This window comes from Triticum dicoccoides, chromosome 7A (genome assembly GCF_002162155.2).
Source record: "Triticum dicoccoides isolate Atlit2015 ecotype Zavitan chromosome 7A, WEW_v2.0, whole genome shotgun sequence".
Taxonomy (NCBI): domain Eukaryota; kingdom Viridiplantae; phylum Streptophyta; class Magnoliopsida; order Poales; family Poaceae; genus Triticum; species Triticum dicoccoides.
In genome coordinates this window covers 436,397,239-436,421,139 of record NC_041392.1, presented here as the reverse complement: position 1 = coordinate 436,421,139, position 23,901 = coordinate 436,397,239, and the positions used below count along the sequence as shown (strand labels likewise).

Genomic DNA, 23,901 nt, shown 5'->3' with positions numbered 1-23,901 from the left:
TGCCAAACTAGGTTATCTGCTGCTGTGTCCGGTTTTGTTCGGTTCACTTTTGGGATCAAATAACAGCTTCAATGATAAAAAACAACAGTACACATTCAGGAAAAGTATACTGAACTTGGTGTGAACACATTTTCATTTTTCATATTATCCTCAGACTTAATTCCCATCCTGCTAACAGTTTACTATTTGGTTTCTGTATTCTTCTGTGTGAGAAAACAAAGGATAACATGATATACAGCCTGGTAGGTGCTAGGAAGAGGTGGTTTTTCTGGAGACGCCATGACACGGCCCAATCATGACGAGACACTGCACATGAACCGAACCATGTAGGTTCTTTTTCTTAATGTACGATAGTATATTAGCAACTACTACTCTACTAGTAGGTGCTCAACTTCTAGATCCACTGAAAATGATGTTTAGTGAAAAGCTACACTCTACTTTTGTCTTTAACTCAGAAGCACACAACTTGTAGTTCTCTTGTCAAGGTCAAACAAGTTTAATAAGTGTTTATTTTTAGACTAAATTCCATCTTTTGCCCTCTCTTTTGGCATTTTTGACAGGAACTACCCCATTTAAGAGATTTTCATCCGTGTTACCACATTTTACAAAACTTGTATATTCAATATATTTGCACTACTGGATAGGAGTATATGTTCTGGCGTTATTCAAACTTCTATCTAACTATCACTTAGCTACTTAAAGTCGGCTTAGATATGCACACGTGTATATGCAGTGCAGTATTATTAGTTGCACATGTGTATGTATGCCTACACACATAAATGTGGCCTCCCTTCAAGTGGTAAAGAAACCGTCGCCTCCTAATAGGCTGGAAGATGGGATCTGACTTGACCATGCAGGAAAGGATGTGGTTTGGGTCATCTATGTATTGTAGGAGAGGGAACACGATGCAAGATCTGGCATGCGGAAAAACTGACATTGGAGAAAAAAAAACCATGAACATGGGGCGACATGTATACTTGTTGACATGTGGGATCGGCTTGACATAATGTGCTTATAAATAAAAAAGGTAAAATGCGGGACAAGTTTGGTTAAATAGGGTAAAACAGTTGAAAATCTCTTAAATGTGGCAATTCCTATAAGAACACCAAAAGATAGTTTTTTTTTTGGAATTTACCATCTTTTAACAATTAGAATGAATTGTTGTGTGGCGGGTCTATGCATTGACCCAAGGAATCACAAACTCAATAAGGCTACAAAATGACTATTGCAGTTTTTGTGTCCTGGTTGCTTCTTGGTCGCAGATGCATATTGCAGGAGAAATTTAATTTGCTCGGAGGTGGCGCAAAGCAAAACCATGCAGGATGGTGGATGATCAACATCACTGGTGATGATGATAAGCAAGGATCGTTACTACAACTTGCGAACATAGTTTGTGAGGATCAAAATTGACCATTGTGTCGCCACGGTTCTTAGCTTTCCTTTTATGGTTCATGATTTACACCCTAGGACTTCTAACTAGAACAAACTTGCCCCGCTTCATTCAATATCGAGCATTGCAATCTTGAATTCGCAGGTACGAGACTTTCGTGTACGAAGACTCGACGAGAAGGCTCTCTCTACGAAATCAGCAGATGCCACCACCTTTGCAACTAGGCCTACTGATCCATGGCCATGGCTATATGAAAGAATTACACGCCAAATCAATATTGCATGTTCATTTGGCTAGCTTTGAGAACACAAGTTTAGGAGGGGCATTGCTAATTATCGGGGCCTTGCTTATGTCTAGATGTTTCCGCATGAATGCAAGAAATCTAGAGTAACAACTGTAACAACAACATGCAATCTAAAATAACTATTGCCACTAGAACATTTCAAAAACATCGAAATGCCATGATTTTTCACAGGATCTCGGCTGCAGATCCTCTTTCGAAGATGTGCCGATGATCTTATAGTTTGGTCCAGCTGCCGTGACAAGTTTAACATGATGATGTGCCGAGGATCTCAAATACCCGCACATTTTGCTCCAGAGATATGCTGATGATCTTATTCTTCGGACTTGTTTTATCTATCGAATGAATGTAATCTTTTTTGTGTGTGTGTTATCCTTCTTTATACGATGCAACTCTTCCAGAGTCCCATCAAAATTTTTTGGCCATTGTTCCCAAAATGCATCATTTTTTTAAATGATCAATATATATTGTTACTGTACTATTTCAACAAGGTAAGACAATTTTGTGAGTTGAATGATGTAAGTGTGGTAATGTCCATTCTGCTATATAAAAACACAAACATGACCCAGCTTAATAAGTGGGATGACACGCAATTAAAACATCCCCAGGACAGGAGGGCGTATTGGCAAAACGAGAGTACACGTGGAGCGTCTTCTCTCCCCACTCCGTCCGTCTGCCCGTTCCTCGTCGCCGCCCCGCCCCGCCCCTTGGCCCGCCGCAACGGCCAGCGTCCCTTTGAGAGTCCCCCACCATTAAACTATTCCCTCTACTCGCCCCCTCTCCTATAAGCGCCGCCTGTGGGGAGAGGCCATGACTTCAGGTTCTCGTCGCGACCCCGCAGCTCCCCCCAAACCCTTCTGAGTTCTGATTCGCCGCCCGTTGGTGTGTTTTTTCCTTGGAGGTGGCTCTAGCTCTCCGGCAAAAGGCGGCGCAGATGGCTTCCGCGGCGGCGGCTGCGGCGGCGGGGACGGGGTGCTACTCGCAGACGTCCTGGGCGCTGCGACGCCTTGGCGCCGGAGGCGGCGCCCTCGCATCGGCGGCCACCCGCAGGAGGAACTGCTCCGTCGCGGCCGCCGTCTTTGACAACCAGAACCGCGAGTGGGTGCTCCCTCCCTCTTACCCCCCTGGGCTAGGCTCTCTTGATCTGAGTCCGTCTGCTTCAGTCCCTGTCCTCTGCCAAGCCCGTCCCTACTTACGGTTCATGTATCGACCGCCTGCAGGTACGTGATCGTGGGCGGCGGGAACGCGGCGGGCTACGCGGCTAGGACGTTCGTCGAGCATGGCATGGCCGACGGCCGCCTCTGCATCGTCTCCAAAGAGGTAATGCCCATCGCGCATCAGTTAATTAATTACACAAGTGGATTCTTCATTGTTATTCCCTGCCCAGCGCATAATTTTGTTCTGTTGTTTTGTAGGAGTAATTGCTATTCCCTCCGTTCACTAGTACTCGTATAAGATGTTCCAACTTTTTTCTGAATTCAGATGTTTATAGACACGTTTTAGTGTGTTTGTTCACTCATTTCAGTTTGTATGTAGTCCATATTGAAATATCCAAAACATCTTATAATAGTGAACGGAGGGAGTATAATATATGGATGTACTAGAAACTACCAGTACTTCCACATTTTTCTTTTGAGCCTATGTGTGTTGATTTCTGATGGTGTGTGCTTGTTGTGGTGCAGGCTGTTCCACCATACGAGCGACCGGCACTGACCAAAGGCTATCTGTTTCCCCCAGAAAAAAAGCCGGCACGCCTACCTGTAAGTACTCTGGAGTTTGGACAATTTAACAACAGGAAGTAGCATTGAACCATGACAGTAGTGATAGTCTGTTGATTTGGGATTACCAATCTGTTTAACCTCTTTCTCTGTTGAGCATTCTTGACATAATAATGGACAGAAATTTAGTGAAGTCATCATCATGTCATTTGTTCCGACTTGAGTGAAATCTACTCCAATATGTAAACATTACGCTGTCATCATCTGTTGCTATCCATGAATCAGCATTCTTTTAGCTGATATGGTACATTGGTGTCCTGCATAGTTCAGCATCAAGATAAAATCTGCAAATACAGGCATGCAGCCTTAAAACTCGGATGTTTCTCTTGTGGCAGGGATTCCATACCTGTGTTGGATCTGGTGGCCAGAGGCAGACTGCCGAATGGTACAAGGAGAATGGCATAGAGGTAGTTATGAACTTCTGATGCTACTATCTTTTTTTGTTTTGTTTAGTGTGTTCCATAATAATACAAGAATCCCCTTGGTCTGAAACCATTTCTCCTTTCTGAAAGGTGCTGTATGAGGATCCAGTTGAAGCATTTGATGGCAAAACACAGACCTTGAAAACTTCATCAGGGAAAATTCTGAAGTATGGGTCACTTATCATTTCTACTGGTTGTGCAGCTGCAAGGTATATCACTATCCATTATGCATATATTAGCAGTGGTTTTAATGTGGAAAACCAGATTGTAATATCCTTACCAAGTTACCATGATTACCAATTCCTGCTATAACTTTGCGCTCCTAACTCCTAAGAGGCAAGGTAAATAAAATTCCCACGCTTCTGCAATGATGCAGTAAACTGAACAAGTAGATATAGAAGCCTTGCACATTTCACATGGTTTTCATGAATTTCATCATTGCTTGTTCGTGCTTGTAATATTGATGCTTGTTTCAGACTACCTGAGAAAATTGGAGGAGACTTACCTGGAGTTCACTATATACGTGATGTTGCTGATGCTGATTCTCTAGTATCTTCATTGGTATGCTCAGTACAAAAATAACGATAGATGTTTCTCATGTACTAAAATAGGTTTCTCTCGTGCGACATGACAATAGTGATCTAAAATTATTCCTTGTTTTGTATATTCACACTTTTTAACTTTTCTGCTAAACTGATATTTGGGTTAATTTGGTAGGGAAAAGCAAAGAAAATTGTTGTTATTGGTGGGGGCTATATTGGCATGGAGGTGGCTGCTGCAGCTTGTGGCTGGAATCTTGACACAACTGTAACGGCACTATCTTATTTTCTTCAGTTCTGATATATCCGAAGCATGTTTTTATTCTCTATGCATTGCAAGTGCCAGTTGTATAACTGAAGTTGCTTTGTATATAGATAATATTCCCAGAAGATCACATAATGCCAAGATTGTTTACGCCTTCCCTTGCTAAGAAGTATGAGGAACTGTATGAGCAAAATGGCGTCAAATTCGTAAAGGTGACAGAGTTCCACCAGTCCGTCAACATCATTTGTTTGTCTTGATTTTTCATACTATATCATGTTGAATGTGTATATTTATGGTATCCAGGGAGCTCTTATTGACAAACTTGATGCTGGCTCTGATGGAAGGGTGTCTTCAGCTATACTTAAAGATGGTTCTGTTGTTGAAGCTGATACAGTTATGATCTTTATTTTCTCAAGACGTTCTTATGCTGCAGTACCAAATCCTAAACCATGAAAATCGTCGAGATTCCTGCATTTGAGTTCCTACAGTTGGTCTTGGCCTTGTTAAGAGCACCCGTTATATTAGATTATCTAATGACAAGATTATGACCACTTAGATCCACTTGATATTATGTTTGAAAGGCATTTGATAATAACCAACTTATCTTTGAAATCCTGTTAGTAGAAAGCATCTAGACAACCTAATCCCTCAGAAGTGAAGTAGAGTCTATGATAGGTGTGCTATCCTTCTACATTTTATGGTTAGCTAATAAACTAGACTGACAAGCAAAGTCCTAAATTCTGGAAACCAGTAATAGTGGAGGGGAAGAGAGGGGGGAGAATGAGGAAGTAAATCTTTGATTAGGAAACCAACTTGATTTCTCAAGAATCAGACTCAGTATTGTTCTCGCTGTCCACAAACTAATCTGTTTAGAAACCCTGCTGGTCGTGGTTGGTTGGATATTGTTGGCGCCAGCCTCTGTTTGGTGAATGGTAGTATTAGCCCATAATGTGTGTCGTGATCAAATGTCTGCTGAGGCAGCAGAAGTTACATACAGTTTATTATATTATCACTAGGAGCATCAGCTACTATTTATTATATTTGATATTATCTTCTTATGTACATATTCTTAAACTGCTGAAACCGTATGGATTCATATCATGAGATCTTCTTATGTTGACATTACATTCTAATGCAGGTTATTGTTGGTATAGGAGCAAAACCATCTGTCAGCCCCTTCGAAGCTGTGGGAGTTAACATCGAAGTTGGTGGAATAGAGGTTTGTTCCATCCAGAAGTTAATGAACCTTATTTGATTTGACTATACTCTGCAGTATGATGTATGTTAGTAGCATGGGTCATTATTGTTCTCTATTGGACACCAAGTTGTGGTTTTACCCTCTCTAGTTGCTTGAAGGTTTAAGGGACTGCTTGCTTTGTCATTTTGTACCTCTAGTAGTGATAAGATTAGATGTATTTATTAATTATAACAATAAAGGACAGACCCAGTGCATAGAAGCTCCCACACAAGGTGGGGTCTGGGGAGGGATTACAGGAACCTAGTCTTACCCCTGCAAAGTGCAATGCAGAGAGGCTGGTTCGAACCCAGGACCTCTTGGCACAAGTGGGGAGGACTTCACCACTGCGCCAGGCCTGCCCTCTTTATTAATTATAACAATGCATAAAGTAAATTAGATGATTTTTCCAGTTAGACCTTATTGATATCAATTTAGTGATTCAGCTGTCACCTGTCATTACATTTTCCTTGTAAAAGATGTGCTGCTGTCTGAATTTTTTTGTCATCCTTAGATGATCTGTTGGTTCTTCTTTGTAGGTTGATTCCATGTTTAGAACAAGTATACCTAGCATCTTTGCTATTGGAGATGTGGCAGCTTTTCCGCTCAAGGTAGGTTTCTGTGCATTTATCTCAAATAAGGAAATGTTGGATCCTAGAATATAACTTTCTGTGAGCTTTTCTACAGATGTATGATAGAATAGCTCGAGTGGAGCATGTGGATCATGCCAGAAAGTCTGCACAACATTGTATAGAAACACTCTTAACATCCCAGGCAAAAGCGTAAGTTAATGGTTATAAGGTGTATCTATCAGTTTACCTGCTGGTGCTGTGCTTGATTTGCCATCTCTGATGTAGGTATGACTACCTTCCGTATTTCTATTCTCGAGTTTTTGAGTATGAAGGAAGCTCCAGGAAAATTTGGTGGCAATTCTACGGAGATAACGGTATGGTTGCCCCTTTCCAGTTTCTACCTCATAATGTTGATCCTTGTTATTCAACATCAATAATCACAAAATCTCTATCCTCTCTTGTTCACTACGCAGTTGGTGAAACAATTGAAGTAGGGAACTTTGATCCTAAGATTGCTACCTTCTGGATTGACTCTGGTAATTAGTTGTTTTCAATATTTATCATTACTCTCATTTGGACTTCTTTATGACAATCTTTTACCTTGTTATATCTTGCAGATAGTCGATTGAAGGGTGTTTTCCTTGAGAGTGGAACCTCAGAGGTAATAAAATGCGGACAACACCTTTAACATGGCAATATCTTCTTGCAACTTCTCCTGAACTTAATACTGAGATAGTAGCCTTTAAATGAAAGCACATATGCCTTGCCAAGTTGCCATGACCCTTATTCACACACACACACACACCAAAAAAAAAAAAACTTGCGATGTCCTTCTTTTGTGTGAAAAGAGTTTATTAATCAGTGCAAGTTACAATCATGCTAAATAGTTGGGAGGACAAAAATTCTGTAGTCTTGGAGAGAAATCTTGCCATGACCAAAGAGCTTGCAATTCCTATTGTATTTCAATTCTGGACTTCATTTATAAGAACCATTCCGGATTCCTAACAGCATCTCTGCAATATTTCAGGAATTCTTGCTTCTTCCAAAGCTCGCGAGATCACAGCCCATTGTCGACAAAGCTAAGCTCAAGAGTGCAACTTCAGTTGAAGATGCATTAGAGATTGCGAGAAGCTCTCTTTAGTCTGGCTCTTCTGTTTAACTAGTTGTCAACACATATGGCCTCTTCAGTTTGGGACTGCAGCTTGTTTTGAAAAGTCAGGACTATGATGACAATAATGCGGCCATAGTATCCGTTCTATGCGGGGTCTGTAATTTTCTTAGATGCCCCTCGGCCGCCATTTTCTAGCTTGGCATAAACTTTGACCACCCTTTTGAGGGGTTGAGGAAGATATGATGGAATGACAATATTTTCTTTTGCAGGTTTGAACAGTGGGTGGTATGAACTATATAGGTACATTAATAAAACTTATGATCATCCGCCACTTTCTAGCTTGAAATAAACTTTGACCGCCCATTGAGGGGTTGAGGAGGATAATGATGGTATGGAAACATTTATTTTGCAGTTTGAAGTTTAAACAATGGTTTCCATATGCTAATTGAAGAAACTTATGGTCATTTCGATCGATCGAAGGATGTAGCAACGAAATTGGCTAAATCATGTATCTTATTCATGTTTTACTGGGAGTTCTTGATTCTCAGTGCATATCTTGGAAAACTTTCTTGAGGTCTACTGTTTCTCCTGAAATACACACAAGAATTCTCTTGGTCATCCAATTTTCTGAAGAGCACTCTTTTCTGAACATGTTGGAAGTGGAAAGGTTTGTCAGCATTGTCTATACATTGTCTATACAGATGAAAATTTGTGACCCTTGGGGTACCCTTTCCCACAATTCAACTGACTACTGAAATTTTGTGACCCTTGGGGTACCCTTTCCCTCAATTCAACCGACTATTGAAATTTCAGTTCAATTTTAGTTCACCTGGTTGAACGAAAGGGTTGTACCCATTTGCACCCCCTATTGTCAAGGATGACATTGGGTAGGGTATGGTGCGGGTACAAAAATTTCATACCCATGCCCATCCTTCTCATGGTCATAGAAAATCCTACTCATACCCTACCTATCGAGCACCCATGGGCAATGGGTATCCATGCTCGGTGGGCACCCATTGGACGCATCAACGTAACGATGAAGGGTGGCGGCGTAGTTGCTGGCTCCTTGTGTGGTGGAGGCACCAACAAGTGTTGGGGAATTGGTGATCAGGAGGAGGAGAATGGGGCATGGTCGTTCCTATGGTCGGGGAATTGGTGATCGGGAGGAGAGGAGAATGGGGTGTGGTACAATTGGGAGGGTGCGAGTAGTTGGTGGAGATGGACTGTGATCTTGTCGTTTCAAACTTCATCTTATTTACCGAGCCTACCCTTGATCATTCGACGACATCTTTAATCCACTATCCTTTTAGAAAAACACCATAAGCTTATTGGTTCTGATTTATATATTAAGAAAATCGATACAAAGGTAGAAACAATCAAACAACACAAATATCATCTACGAAAGATTTGTCGCGCCACACACAAGCTTACCGGCACTCTAGTCGGGGGCTGCTATTACTGATGAGCCTGGAGGGCGACACCAATCCAACCACCCCGCACACAAAGCTAAAACAAAATGAGGGGCATCATAGTGCTGCGGAGATGGGAGAGAGGAAAATTTGGGATATTATCTGGAAGGCAAATATTCCGCAGAAGATCTGTATTTTTGCTTGGCGGGTAGCGTCCAATAGTTTGCCTGTCTAGGTAAACAGAGTGGTTCATCACCAGACTACTGTTAGTACATGTTCTATTTGTAGAAATGGATGATGAAAGTATTTTTCATGCGCTTGTCATGTGCCCAAAGGCTTTTGCGCTCCATATGGCCATGAGGAACATTTGGGAATTACCTGCGGAGGAAGTGTTCAGATACACGGGGGTTGATTGGTTTCTTAACCTTCTAAGTCATTTGAGCCACCAAATTATTTTCATATTTTGAAGAGCCTGGCATTTGAGAAATGATTCGGTAAGGGCAAGGAATCTGTCTCAGCATCTGCTAGCTTTATGGATAATTATTGGTATTCGTTTGTGGCATATCACTCCTTACCTATGGTGGACATGAAAAATAAAGGAAAAGATCTGATGCATGGTCTAAGAACTGCCCCTAATATGGTGGGGGCTAAGAAGGATTGGAAGTGAAGGAAATATGCCCTAGAGGCAATAATAAAATTATTATTTATATGTCCTTATATTATGATAAATGTTTATTATTCATGCTAGAATTGTATTAACCGGAAACATAGTACATGTGTGAATACATAGACAAATAGAGTGTCACTAGTATGCCTTTACTTAACTAGCTCGTTAATCAAAGACGATTAAGTTTCCTGACCATAGACATGTGTTGTCATTTGATGAACGGGATCACATCATTAGAGAATGATGTGATGGATAATACCCATCCGTTAGCTTAGCACAAATGATTGTTTAGTTTTATTGCTAATGCTTTCATCATGACTTATACATGTTCCTATGACTATGAGATTATGCAACCCCCGAATACCGGAGGAACACCTCGTGTGCTATCAAACATCACAACGTAACTGGGTGATTATAAAGACGCTCTACAGGTGTCTACGATGGTGTTTGTTGAGTTGGCATAGATCGAGATTAGGATTTGTCACTCCGATTGTCGGAGAGGTATCTCTAGGCCCTCTCGGTAATGCACATCACTATAAGCCTTGCAAGCAATGTGACTAATGAGTAGTTGCGGGATGTTGCATTATGAAACGAGTAAAGAGACTTGCCGGTAATGAGATTGAACTAGGTATGATGATACCGACGATCGAATCTCGGGCAAGTAACATACCAATGACAAAGGGAACAAACGTATGTTGTTATGCGGTTTGACCGATAAAGATCTCCGTAGAATATGTAGGAACCAATATGAGCATCCAGGTTCCTCTATTGGTTATTGACCGGAGATGAGTCTCGGTCATGTCTACATAGTTCTCGAACCCGTAGGGTCCGCACGCTTAACGTTCGATGACGATCGATATTATGAGTTTATGTGTTTTGATGTATCGAAGGTAGTTCGGAGTCCTGGATGTGATCACAGACATGACAAGGAGTCTCAAAATGGTCGAGACATGAAGATTGATATATTGGAAGGTTATGTTTGGACACCGGGATGATTTCGAATGAGTTCGGGCATATACCGGAGTGCCGGGTGGTTACCGGAACCCCCTGGGGGCTTAATGGGCCTACATGGATTTTAGTGGGAGAGAGAGTGAAAGTGCAACTATTCCTGGGTGGTTTTGGTAATTCCTAACAACATATAGCTCATTGAGCTAATACTATTTCAAGATAAATATTTCAGGAAAGCTCAATGATTGGCATGGCATGGATTAGAAATGTGGACCCCTCAAAATGCTAAGGACAAAAGATTGGCTCAAGCTCTAAAGCTCAAGACTCTACATTTTACCTTTTAGTGATCTAAGAGCATCTCCAGCCGTTGCGCCCCCAAGACGCGCCGAAAACCGCCGCTTAGGGGCGAGCCGACGCTATTTTAGGCTTGGGTGCTAGTGCGTTCCCAGCAGCCGCCACCCAGGTCGCCCCCAGGCGCTGATATCGGCCCAGTATCGGCGCTTTCAGCCCATTTTCGGCGTTGGGTTGGCCCAATTTCCAGCGCAAAACGACCCATGCTCGACGTGTTTCGGCGCTCATTCAAATAAAATCATCAATAAAATCATCACAAATAATAAAAACACTCATATTTCATTGCACGTCCAGCTAGGCGTTGCCCTTGAGCCTCCATAGGTGCTCCACTAGATCCTGCTGCAGCTGATGATGCACCTGTGGGTTTCGGATCTCCTGGCGCATGTTGAGGAAGGCCGTCCCTGTTGCAGGGAGCTGGTGATCCACTTGGGCAAGAGGACCCTGCCTGTAATATGGTTCAGTGTCAAACACTGGCTCTTCCTGCTCGCTCTCAATGATCATGTTGTGCAAAATGACATAACAAGTCATGATCTCCCACATTTGATCTTTCGACCAATCTTAGCGGGGTACCGGACAACATCAAATCGAGATTGGAGCATGCCAAATGCTCGACTTCCTCCTCGAGAAACGCCACGAGCACCTCCTCGTCGTCGGAGTCCATCGCGGCCGGGGCAGGCAAAGCACCGAACACGTAGCGGGCGTCGTGCGCAGACTCATCGGCGGGCGCCGGAGCGGCGAGGGAAACTCGGGGAAAGTGGGGGGAGAGGGCGTCGGGGGGATCTTTCTTTGTTTTGCAGCGAGGAATGGCGAGATAGCGGCGGCGGCGGCGGAGAGGTGGCTGGCGACGCCGGGATCGGCAAGGTGTTGGGGAAGCAGAGGGGAAAACGGGGCGAATCAGTGTGACTTTTCGCCTGACAGTGGGGACCCGAGCGATTTTCCCTTTCGCCAGCGCCCCCAAGCGCCCCCAGTGCGCCGGGTTCGGCCTGGGCGCGCCGGGTCAGAAAACGGGCCGATCCGGCGGATTTCGGCGTCTTGGGGGCGCGACTGGGCCGTTTTTTCGATGCCGGCGCTAAAAAAGCGGCCTGGGGGGCGTCTTGGGGGCGCGGCTGGAGATGCTCTAAGATTACATTGAGTCCATAGGAAAAGCCAATACTATTAAAAAGTGATGAGGTGTTGCTTAATGGGTTACTTGCTCAAAGTGCTTAGTGATATGCTCCAAAACCCTCAGCCACTTTCTCATATCCACATATGTCTCAAACCAAAAGTCAAACTCGGCCCCACCGAAACTTTCCATCCGGTGCCACCAAGTTCAGTTGACATAGCCACTGCCACAAAACCCTAGTCTTTTCGGTCTCACCGATAGGGATCTTGGTCTCACCGAGATGGGATTGCAAACTCTCTGTTTCCCTTCGTAACGTTTCGGTCTAACCGAGATGAGCGATTAGTCCCACTGAGTTCGCAATGCAAACTCTCTGTTTCCCCTTCGTAACGATTTTGGTCTATCCGAGATGAGTGACCGGTCCCACCGAGTTTGCCTGACCAACTCTCTGGTTAGCTTATTACCAAAATCGGTCCCACCGAGTTTGTGTAATCGGTCTCACCGAGATTACGTTATGCCCTAACCCTAATGAAATCGGTCCCATCGAGTTGACGTGTTGGTCCCACCAAAAATCCTAACATTCACATTTTGAACTAAATCGGTCTGACCGAGTTTCATGATTCGGTCTCACCAAGTTTGGTAAATTGTGTGTAACGGTTAGTTTTTGTGTGGAGGCTATATATACGCCTCCACCCACTCTTCATTTATGGAGAGAGCCATCAGAACATGCCTACACTTCCAACTTACATTTTCTGACAGAGAACCACCTACACTTGTGTTGAGATCAAGATCTTCCACTCCAACCACATAAATCTTGATCTTTAGCCATCCCCAAGTTGCTTTCCACTCAAAATCATCTTTTCATCAAATCCAATCCTATGATAGAGAGTTGAGTGTTGGGGAGACTATAATTTGAAGCACAAGATCAACGAGTTCATCATCAACACACCATCTATTACCTTTTGGAGAGTGGTGTCTTCTGGATTGGTTAGGTGTCACTTGGGAGCCTCCGTCAAGATTGTGGAGTTGAACCAAGGAGTTTGTACGGGCAAGGAGATCGCCTACTTCGTGAGGATCTACCCTAGTGAGGCAAGTCCTTCGTGGGCAATGGCCATGGTGGGATAGACAAGGTTGCTTCTTCGTGGACCCTTCGTGGGTGGAGCCCTCCGTGGACTCGCGCAACCGCTACCCTTCGTGGGTTGAAGTCTCCATCAACGTGGATGTACGATAGCACCACTATCGGAACCACGCCAAAAATCTCCGTGTCTATATTGCGTTTTCTCCCTCCAAACTCATCTCTTTACCTTCATGTGCAATGTTTTGCATTCCGCTGCTATACTCTTAGAATTGCATGTGTAGGTTGTTTACTTGACTAGTGCTAAGTTGCTAAAATCTGCCAAGACTTAAAATTGGGAAAAGGCTAGATTTTTATTTGGCCAAGTAGTCTAATTACCCTCCTCTAGACATACTTTCGATCCTACAAGTGGTATCGGAGCTTTGGTCTCCATTTGCCTTGATTTCCATAGCTTTTGGTGATCATAGCCTTGGTTTCATAACCTAGGAGAGTATGGCGTCTAGCGAGGGAAATTATCACCGTAGAGGTCCTTACTTTGATGGTACAAATTTTGCTAGTTGGAAGCATAAGATGAAAATGCATATTCTTGGACATAACCCCGCCGTTTGGGTTATTGTGTGCATTGGCTTGCAAGGTGAATTCTTTGATGGGAGAGAACCGAACCGTGAAGCTAGCGCGGAAGAGTTGAAGATGCTTCAATACAATGCTCAAGATTGTGATATTCTCTTCAAACGGATTGTGTTGAGGAACGTAGTAATTTCAAAAAAATTCCTATGCACACGCGAGATCATGGTGATGCATAGCAACGAGAGGGGAGAGTATCGTCCACGTACCCTCACCATAAGCGGAAGCGTTATGACAACGTGGTTGATGTAGTCGTACGTCTTCACGATCGACCGATCCTCAGTACCGAACGTACGGCACCTCCGTGTTCAGCACACGTTCAGCTCGGTGACGTCCCGCGAACTCATGATCCAGTAGAGCTTTCGGGAAAAGCTTCATCAGCACGATGGCGTGGTGACGGTGTTGATGAAGCTACCGATGCAGGGCTTCGCCTAAGCACCGCTACGATATGACGAGGTCTCTGGTCAATAACCAATAGCGGAACCTGGATGCTCATATTGGTTCCTACATATTCTACGAAGATCTTTATCGGTCAAACTGCATAACAACATACGTTGTTCCCTTTGCCATCGATACGTTACTTGCCCGAGATTCGATCGTCGGTATCCTCATACCTAGTTCAATCTCGTTACTAGCAAGTCTCTTTACTCGTTCCGTAATGCATCATCCCGCAACTAACTCATTAGTCACAATGCTTGCAAGGCTTATAGTGATGTGCATTACCGAGAGGGCCTAGAGATACCTCTCCGACAATCAGAGTGACAAATCCTAATCTCGATCTATGCCAACTCAACAAGCACCATCGGAGACACCTGTAGAGCACCTTTATAATCACCCAGTTACGTTGTGACGTTTGGTAGCACACAAAGTGTTCCTCCGGTACTCAGGAGTTGCATAATCTCATAGTCATAGGAACACGTATAAGTCATGAAGAAAGCAATAGCAGTAAACTAAAACGATCAAGTGCTAAGCTAACGGAATGGGTCAAGTCAATAACATCATTCTCTAATGATGTGATCCCGTTAATAAAATGACAACTCATGTCTATGGCTAGGAAACTTAACCATCTTTGATTCAACAAGCTAGTCAAGTAGAGGCATACTAGTGACACTCTGTTTGTCTATGTATTCACACATGTACTAAGTTTCCGGTTAATACAATTCTAGCATGAATAATAAACATTTATCATGATATAAGGAAATAAATAATAACTTTATTATTGCCTCTAGGGCATATTTCCTTCAGTCTCCCACTTGCACTAGAGTCAATAATCTAGTTCACATCTTTATGTGATTAGTTTACATCTCCATGTGACTAATACCCAAAGGGTTTACTAGAGTCAATAATCTAGTTCACATCGCTATGTGATTAACATCCAAAGAGTGATCATGTTTTGCTTGTGAGAGAAGTTTAGCCTATGGGTCTGCAACATTCATATATGTATGTATTTTGCAAATTTCTATGTCTACAATGCTCTGCACGAGCTACTCTAGCTAATTTCTCCCACTTTCAATATGTATCCAGATCGATACTTAGAGTCATCTAGATCGATGTAAAAATCTTGCATCAACGTAACTCTTTACGACGAACTCTTTTATCACCTCCATAACCGAGAAATATTTCCTTAGTCCTCTAAGGATAATTTTTACCGCTGTCCAGTGATCTACTCCTAGATCACTAGTGTACTCCCTTGCCAGAAAGATGTTAAGGTATACAATAGGACTGGTAAACAGCATAGCATACTTTATAGAACCTATGACTGAGGCATAGGGAATGAATTTTCGTTCTCTTTCTATTTTCTGCTGTGGTCGGGTTTTGAGTCTTTACTCAACTTCACACCTTGCAACATAGGCAAGAACTCCTTCTTTGACTGTTCCATTTTGAACTACTTCAAAATCTTGTCAAGGTATGTACTCATTGAAAAAACTTATCAAGCATCTTGATCTATCTCAATAGATCTTGATGCTCAATGTGTAAGCAGCTTCATCGAGGTCTTTCTTTGAAAAACTCTTTTCAAACACTCCTTTATGCTTTCTAGAAAATTCCACATTATTTCCGATCAACAATATGTCATTCACATATACTTATCAGAAATGCTGTAGTGCTCCCACTCACTTTCTTGTAAATACAGGCTTCACCTCAAGTCCGTATAAAACCATATGTTTTGATCACTTTATCAAAGCATATATTCCAACTCCGAGATGCTTGCACTAGTTCAAAGATGGATCGCTGGAGCTTGCTCATTTTGTTAGCACCTTTAGGATCGACAAAACCTTCTGGTTGCATCATATACAACTCTTCTTTTAAGAAATCCTTGAAGGAATATAGTTTTGACATCCATTTGCCAGACTTCATAAAATGTGGCAACTACTAACATGATTCAGGCAGAATTTTAAGCATCGATACGAGTAAGAAAATCTCATCGTAGTCAACACCTTGAACTTGTCGAAAACATTTTTGCGACAATTCGAGCTTTGTAGATAGTAACACTACTATGAATGTTCGTCTTCCTCTTGAAGATCCATTTATTCTTAATGACTCGCCGATCATCGGGCAAATCAATCAAAGTCCATACTTTGTTCTCATACATGGATCCCATCTCAGATTTCATGGCCTCAAGCCATTTCACGGAATCTGGGCTCATCATTGCTTCCTCATAGTTCATATGTTCGTCATGGTCTAGTAACATGACTTCCAGAAAGGATTACCGTACCACTCTGGTGCGGACCATACTCTGGTTGACCTACGAGGTTCGGTAGTAACTTGATCTGAAGTTTCATAATCATCATCATTAGCTTCCTCACTAATTGGCATAGGAATCACTAGAATTGATTTCTGTGATGAACTACTTTCCAATTCGGGAGAAGGTACAATTACCTCATTAAGTTCTACATTACTTCCACTCACTTCTTTCGAGAGAAATTCCTTCTCTAGAAAGGATCCATTCTTAGCAACAAATGTCTTGCCTTCAGATCTGTGATAGAAGGTGTACCCAACTGCCTCCTTTGGGTATCCTATGAAGACACATTTCTCCGATTTGGGTTTGAGCGTATCAGGATGAAACTTTTTCACATAAGCATCGCAACCCCAAACTTTAAGAAACGACAACTTTGGTTTCTTGCCAAACCACAGTTCATATTGCGTTGTCTCAACGGATTTAGATGGTGCCCTATTTAACGTGAATGCAGTTGTCTCTAATGCATAACCCCAAAACGATAGTGGTAAATCGGTAAGAGACATCATAGATTGCACCATATCCAATAAAGTATGGTTATGATGTTCGGACACACCATTACGCTGGGGTGTTCCGGGTGGCGTGAGTTGCGAAACTATTCCGCATTGTTTCAAATGTAGACCAAACTCTTAACTCAAGTATTTTCCTCCACGATCAGATCGTAGAAACTTTATTTTCTTGTTACGATGATTTTCCACTTCACTATGAAATTCTTTGAACTTTTCAAATGTTTCAGACTTATGTTTCATTAAGTAGATGTACCCATATCTACTCAAATCATCTGTGAAGGTCAGAAAATAACGATACCCGCCGCGAGCCTCAACACTTATCGGATCACATACATCAATATATATTATTTCCAATAAGTCAGTTGCTCGCTCCATTGTTCGGAAGAACAGAGTCTTAGTCATCTTGCCCATGAGGCATGGTTCGCAAGCATCAAGTGATTCATAATCAAGTGATTCCAAAAGTCCATCAGCATGGAGTTTCTTCATGCGCTTTACACCAATATGACCTAAATGGTAGTGCCACAAATAAGTTGCACTATCATTATTAACTTTGCATCTTTTGGCTTCAATATTATGAATATGTGTATCACTATGATCGAGATCCAACAAACCATTCTCATTGGGTGTATGACCATAGAAGGTTTTATTCATGTAAACAGAATAACAATTATTCTCCAACTTAAATGAATAACCGTATTGCAATAAACATGATCAAATCGTATTCATGCTTAACGCAAACACCAAATAACATTTATTTAGGTTCAACACTAATCCCGAAAGTATAGGGAGTGTGCGATGATGATCATATCAATCTTGGAACCACTTCCAACACACATCGTCACTTCATCCTTAACTAATCTTTGTTCATTCTGCAACTCCCGTTTCGAGTTACTAATCTCAGCAACTGAACTAGTATCAAATACTGAGGGGTTTCTATAAACACTAGTAAAGTACACATCAACAACATGTATATCAAATATACCTTTGTTCACTTTGCCATCCTTCTTATCCACCAAATATTTGGAGCCGTTCTGCTTCCAGTGACCAGTCCCTTTGCAGTAGAAGCACTTAGTCTCAGGCTTAGGTCTAGACTTGGGCTTCTTCACTTGAGCGGCAACTTGCTTGCCGTTCTTATTGAAGTATCCCTTCTTCCCTTTGCCCTTTTTCTTGAAACTAGTGGTCTTGTCAACCATCAACACTTGATGCTTTTCTTGATTTCTACCTTCGTCGATTTCAGCATCACGAAGAGCTTGGGAATCGTTTCCGTTATCCCTTGCATATTATAGTTCATCACGAAGTTCTAGTAACTTGGTGATAGTGACTAGAGAACTTTGTCAATCACTATCTTATCTGGAAGATCAACTCCCACTTGATTCAAGTGATTGTAGTACTCAGACATTCTGAGCACATGCTCACTAGCTGAGCTATTCTCCTCCATCTTGTAGGCAAAGTGCTTGTCAAAGGTCTCATACCTTTCGACATGGGCATGAGTCTGAAATATTAATTTCAACTCTTGGAACATCTCATATGCTCTGTGGAGTTCAGAACGTCTTTGAAGCCCCAATTCTAAGTCGTAAAACATGGTGCACTAAACTATCAAGTAGTCATCATATCGAGCTCGCCAAACATTCATAACGTCTGCATCTGCTCCTGCAATCAGTCTATCACCTAGCGGTGCATCAAGGACATAATTCTTCTGTGCAGTAATGAGGATAATCCTCAGATCATGGATTCAATCCGCATCATTGCTACTAACATCTTTCAACTTAGTTTTTCTCTAGGAACATATCAAAATAAACGGGGAACTACATTGCGAGCTATTGATCTACAACATAGTTATGCAAATACTATCAGGACTATGTTCATGATAAATTTAAGTTCAATTAATCATATTACTTAAGAACTCCCACTTAGATAGACATCCCTCTAATCATCTAAGTGATCACGTGATCCAAACCAACCAAACCATAACCGATCATCACGTGAAATGGAGTAGTCTTTGATACGTCTCCAACGTATCTATAATTTTTGATTGTTCCATGCTATTATATTATCAATTTTGGATGTTTATCGGCTTTATTATGCACTTTTATATTATTTTTGGGACTAACCTATTAACCCAGAGCCCAGTGCCAGTTTCTGTTTTTTCCTTGTTTTAGAGTATCACAGAAAAGGAAAATCAAACAGAGTCCAATTGACCTGAAACTTCACGGAACTTATTTTTGGAAGGAAAGCAACCCGGGAGACTTGGAGTCCACGTAAGGGAAGCAACGAGGAGGCCACGAGGCAGGGGGCACGCCCTCCACACTCGTGGGCCCCTCGTGGCTCCCCTGACGTACTTCTTCCGCCTATATATCTCCATATACCCTAAAAACATCTGAGAGCACAATAGAACGGGAGTTCCGCCGCCAGAAGCCTCCGTAGACACCGAAAACCAATCTAGACCTGTTTCGGCACCCTGCTGGAGGGGGAAATCCCTCTCCGGTGGCCATCTTCATCATCCCGGTGCTCTCCATGACGAGGAGGAGTAGTTCTCCCTCGGGGCTGAGGGTATGTACCAGTAGCTATGTGTTTGATCTCTCTTTCTCTCTCGTGTTCTTGAGGTGATACGATCTTGATGTATCGCGAGCTTTGCTATTATAGTTGGATCTTATAATGTTTTCTCCCCCCTCTACTCTCTTGTAATGGATTGAGTTTCCCCTTTGAAGTTATCTTATCGGATTGAGTCTTTAAAGATTTGAGAACATTTGATGTATGTCTTGCCGTGCGTATCTGTGGTGACAATGAGATATCACGTGATTTACTTGATGTATGTTTTGGTGATCAACTTGCGGGTTTCGCCCATGAATCTATGCATAGGGGTTGGCACACATTTTCGTCGTGATTCTCCGGTAGAAACTTTGGGGCACTCTTTGAGGTTTTATGTGTTGGTTGAATAGATGAATCTGAGATTGTGTGATGCATATCGTATAATCATACCCACGGATACTTGAGGTGACATTGGAGTATCTAGGTGACATTAGGGTTTTGGTTGATTTGTGTCTTAAGGTGTTATTCTAGTATGAACTCTAGGGCTGTTTGTGATACTTATAGGAATAGCCCAACGGATTGATTGGAAAGAATAACTTTGAGGTGGTTTCATACCCTACCATAATCTCTTCGTTTGTTCTCCGCTATTAGTGACTTTGGAGTGACTCTTTGTTGCATGTAGAGGGATAGTTATGTGATCCAATTATGTTATTATTGTTGAGGGAACTTGCACTAGTGAAAGTATGAACCCTAGGCCTTGTTTCAACGCATTGCAATACCGTTTACACTCACTTTTATCATTAGTTACCTTGCTGTTTTTATATTTTCAGATTACAAAAACCTTTATCTACTATCCATATACCACTTGTATCACCATCTCTTCACCGAACTAGTGCACCTATACAATTTACCACTGTATTGGGTGTGTTGGGGACACAAGAGACTCTTTGTTATTTGGTTGCAGGGTTGCTTAAGAGAGACCATCTTTATCCTATGCCTCCTACGGATTGATAAACCTTAGGTCATCCACTTGAGGGAAATTTGCTACTGTCCTACAAACCTCTGCACTTGGAGGCCCAACAACGTCTATAAGAAGAAGGTTGTGTGGTATACATCAAGCTCTTTTCTGGCGCCGTTGCCGGGAAGGTGAGTGCTTGAAGGTATATCTTTAGATCTTGCAATCGAGTCTTTTAGTTTCTTGTTTTAGCACTAGTTTAGTTCATAAAAGAAAACTACAAAAATATGGAATTGAGTTTGTCTCATACGCTTCATCTTTTTAATATCTTTCGTGAGTATGATGGAAAGGAAAATTGTGCTCAAGTGCTAGAGGAAGAAGTCTATAAAATGTTTGGCACTAAATCTTTGAATGATGAGCATGATTGCAATGTTGTTAGTACGAATTCTTTGAATATCCATGATACTAATGATGATTGCACTAGTTATGATGAAAATGTCTCCTATAAACATGTCAATTTTTGTGGAGTGCATTGGGTTTGCAAGTTTACACCAAATAGGGAAGATAGATATTTCAAGAGGCATAAGTATTTAGAAACTAAATTGTTGCAAGAAAGTCTTGATGATTGTGCTGAAAAATTCAATATTTTTCGCACCCCTTGTGAACTTTGCAATGAACATGGTCATTTAAATCTCCAATGCAAATTGTTTCATGACCGAATCGTATCCAAAAATTGTGATAATTTGATTACCCTTGAGCATCATAAAGAGCTTAGTCTTCTTTTGGGGTATGAGGAAATGAAACGTATAACTGAGGGTATTCCAAAGTTTAATCTTGATAGATTTCTTGATTTTGATCTAGAGAAAATTTATATGTATTGTGCGGTGAATTGTATTGAAAATCCTTGTATTGCCAATTACATAAAGAAAAGAAAGAAAATAGAAGATGAAGAGAATACTAATGAAAGGGAAGAGACTTCCCAATACCCTCCTATTATTTCTTATGATGAATCAGGTAACGAGGAGGAGCCTCCTATTCAACCAATCTCATTAATAAGGAGCTCCAAAAAGAGGATTTAACACACACATGATGTGGTGAAGAAAAAGAAAAGAAAAAGGAAGAGAGATCATGAAAAGAATGCTTTAGGTGCTGGTTATATTGTTGAATTCATTCATTATGCTACTGAAAATTATCATGAGGGAGGAACTTATGCTTGTAAGAATTGCAATAATATCAAGTTTCCTCTCTATGTGCTTAAAGTTTTGAAGTTATGCTTGTTTTACTTTCCTATGAAGTTGATTCTTGTTCCCACAAGTTGTTTGCTCACAAAATCCCTATGCATATGAAGTGGGTTAGACTTAAATGTGCTAGTCATATTCTTCATGATGCTCTCTTTATATTACAATTCTTATCTTTTATGTGAGCATCATTGAAATCATCATGCCTAGCTAGGGGCGTTAAACCATAGCGCTTGTTGGGAGGCAACCCAATTTTATTTTTATTCTTTACTTTTTGCTCATGTTTAGTAATAAATAATTCATCTAGCCTCTGTTTAGATGTGGTTTTATGTTTTTATTAGTGTTTGTGCCAAGTAGAACCTTTGGGAAGACTTGGGGAAAGTCTTTGCGATCATGCTGTAAAAAACAGAAACTTTAGCGCTCACGAGAATTGCTGCTATTTTTATTTGGATAGTGCTATTTAGTTAATTACTTTTGCAGATGATTAATAGATAAATTCCTAACGTCCAGAAATTTATTTGAGAATTTTATGAGTTCCATAAGTATACGTTTGATTCATATTACTACAGACTGTTCTGTTTTTGACATATTCTGTTTTCTATGTGTTGTTTACTTATTTTGATGAATCTATGAGTAGTATCGGAGGGTATGAACCATAGAGAAGTTGTAATACAGTAGATATTACACTGATATGAATTTAGAATGAGTTCATTACAGTACCTTATGATGGTGATTTGCTTTCTTATACTAACGGAGCTTACGAGTTTTCTGTTAAGTTTTGTGTTGTGAAGTTTTCAAGTTTTGGGTAAAGATTCGATGGACTATGGAATAAGTAGTGGCAAGAGCCTAAGCTTGGGGATGCCCAAGGCACCCCAAGGTAATATTCAAGGACAACCAAGAGCCTAAGCTTGGGGATGCCCCGGAAGGCATCCCCTCTTTCGTCTTCGTTCATCGGTAACTTTACTTGGAGCTATATTTTTATTCACCACATGATATGTGTTCTGCTTGGAGCGTCAATTTATTTTCTTAGGATTTGCTTGCTGTTATTTAGAACAATGTTTTGCATCTTTTATTTCAATAAAAGTGGCATTGATAGCCTTTACTATGCCTATTTTACAAGTCTTCATGTTGCTGTTTGAAAACAGAAAGTTTACCACTGTTGCAATAATTCCATAGAAAAGTCAGAATGTGATAAAATGTTGAAACATTTTGCATATTAAGCTATGATAAATTTACTACAGTGGGAATTTTCTTTCATAATTTTTGGAGTTAGGGAAGTATGTATCTTGCTGCACTCTTTACAGACTGTCCTGTTTAGGCAGATTGCTGTTATGTTTGCATTGTTTGCATATGTTTGCTTCTTTAATGATTCCATTTGAAGATAGGACTATTAAATATGCAGAGACATTTAGTATGCAATATGAGATAAGGTTTTTGCAATGGTTTATACTAATGTAGCGCCCCGAGACCGATGTGCCAGGTGTCGTCCAGTTATTCGCTGTTGTTGCCTTGTCATTGCTTGCGTGTCTTGCATTGCATATCATGTCATCATGTGCATTTCATTTGCATACATGTTCGTCTCATGCATCCGAGCATTTTCCCCGTTGTCCGTGTGCAATCTGGCGCTCCTGTGCCATTCGGCGTCCCTTTCTACCTTTCTTTCGTGTGTGGGGATTAAACATTTCCGGATTGGACTGAGACTTGCCAAGCGGCCTTGGTTTACTACCGGTAGACCGCCTGTCAAGTTTCGTACCATTTGGACTTCGTTTGATGCTCTAACGGTTAACCAAGGGACCGAAAAAGCCTCGTGTGTGTTGCAGCCCAACACCCCTTCAATTTGGCCCAAAACCCACCTAAACCTCCTCCATCATCTCGGTCGTTCGATCACGATCGCGTGGCCGAAAACCGCACCTCATTTGGACTCTCCTAGCTCCCTCTACCTCTATAAATAGATCCCTCCATTTCATTTTCGGGTCTTTTCCCCCCAACCCTAATTTTTCCTCCGCACCGTGCCGGACATGTCCGACTCCGGCCGGACGCTTCGCCGCTGCCAATTGCGTGACGCCACGTGTCCCGCGCCTCCTCCCACCGCCGCCGGCCCGGGCGAGCCCGGATCGGCCCCGAGCCCATCCGCCCGCCGCCGCCGCCTGG

At 41.8% G+C, this 23,901-nt stretch overlaps 1 protein-coding gene across 3 annotated transcripts; it reads left to right on the top strand.

The window, feature by feature from the left end:
- The first annotated feature begins 2,348 nt into the window (after positions 1–2,348).
- Positions 2,349–8,235, top strand: LOC119334670 (monodehydroascorbate reductase 5, chlorplastic-like). Of its 3 annotated transcripts, XR_005161481.1 has the most exons (19): positions 2,349–2,511; positions 2,603–2,789; positions 2,912–3,011; positions 3,374–3,451; positions 3,805–3,876; positions 3,982–4,100; positions 4,368–4,452; positions 4,609–4,698; positions 4,806–4,907; positions 4,999–5,088; positions 5,834–5,914; positions 6,469–6,540; positions 6,617–6,711; positions 6,787–6,875; positions 6,975–7,037; positions 7,119–7,162; positions 7,529–7,765; positions 7,882–7,912; positions 8,025–8,235. XR_005161481.1 is itself a non-coding variant. In XM_037607213.1 (17 exons), the coding sequence occupies exons 1-17, from the start codon at positions 2,502–2,504 to the stop codon at positions 7,640–7,642; spliced, it is 1,491 nt and encodes a 496-aa protein (XP_037463110.1). In that variant the 5' UTR covers positions 2,349–2,501; the 3' UTR covers positions 7,643–7,996. The 3 variants fall into 3 exon arrangements, 1 of the variants encoding a protein (XP_037463110.1); XR_005161480.1 differs by lacking the exon at positions 8,025–8,235 and having other exon boundaries at positions 7,882–7,996; XM_037607213.1 differs by lacking the exon at positions 8,025–8,235 and having other exon boundaries at positions 7,529–7,996.
- The last annotated feature ends 15,666 nt before the right edge of the window (positions 8,236–23,901 follow it).

Coding starts and splice junctions, on each gene's coding strand:
- LOC119334670 (XM_037607213.1), top strand. Junction 3,877..3,981: donor ACAAGGAGAATGGCATAGAG/GTAGTTATGAAC, acceptor CCTTTCTGAAAG/GTGCTGTATGAGGATCCAGT. Junction 4,908..4,998: donor ATGGCGTCAAATTCGTAAAG/GTGACAGAGTTC, acceptor TATGGTATCCAG/GGAGCTCTTATTGACAAACT.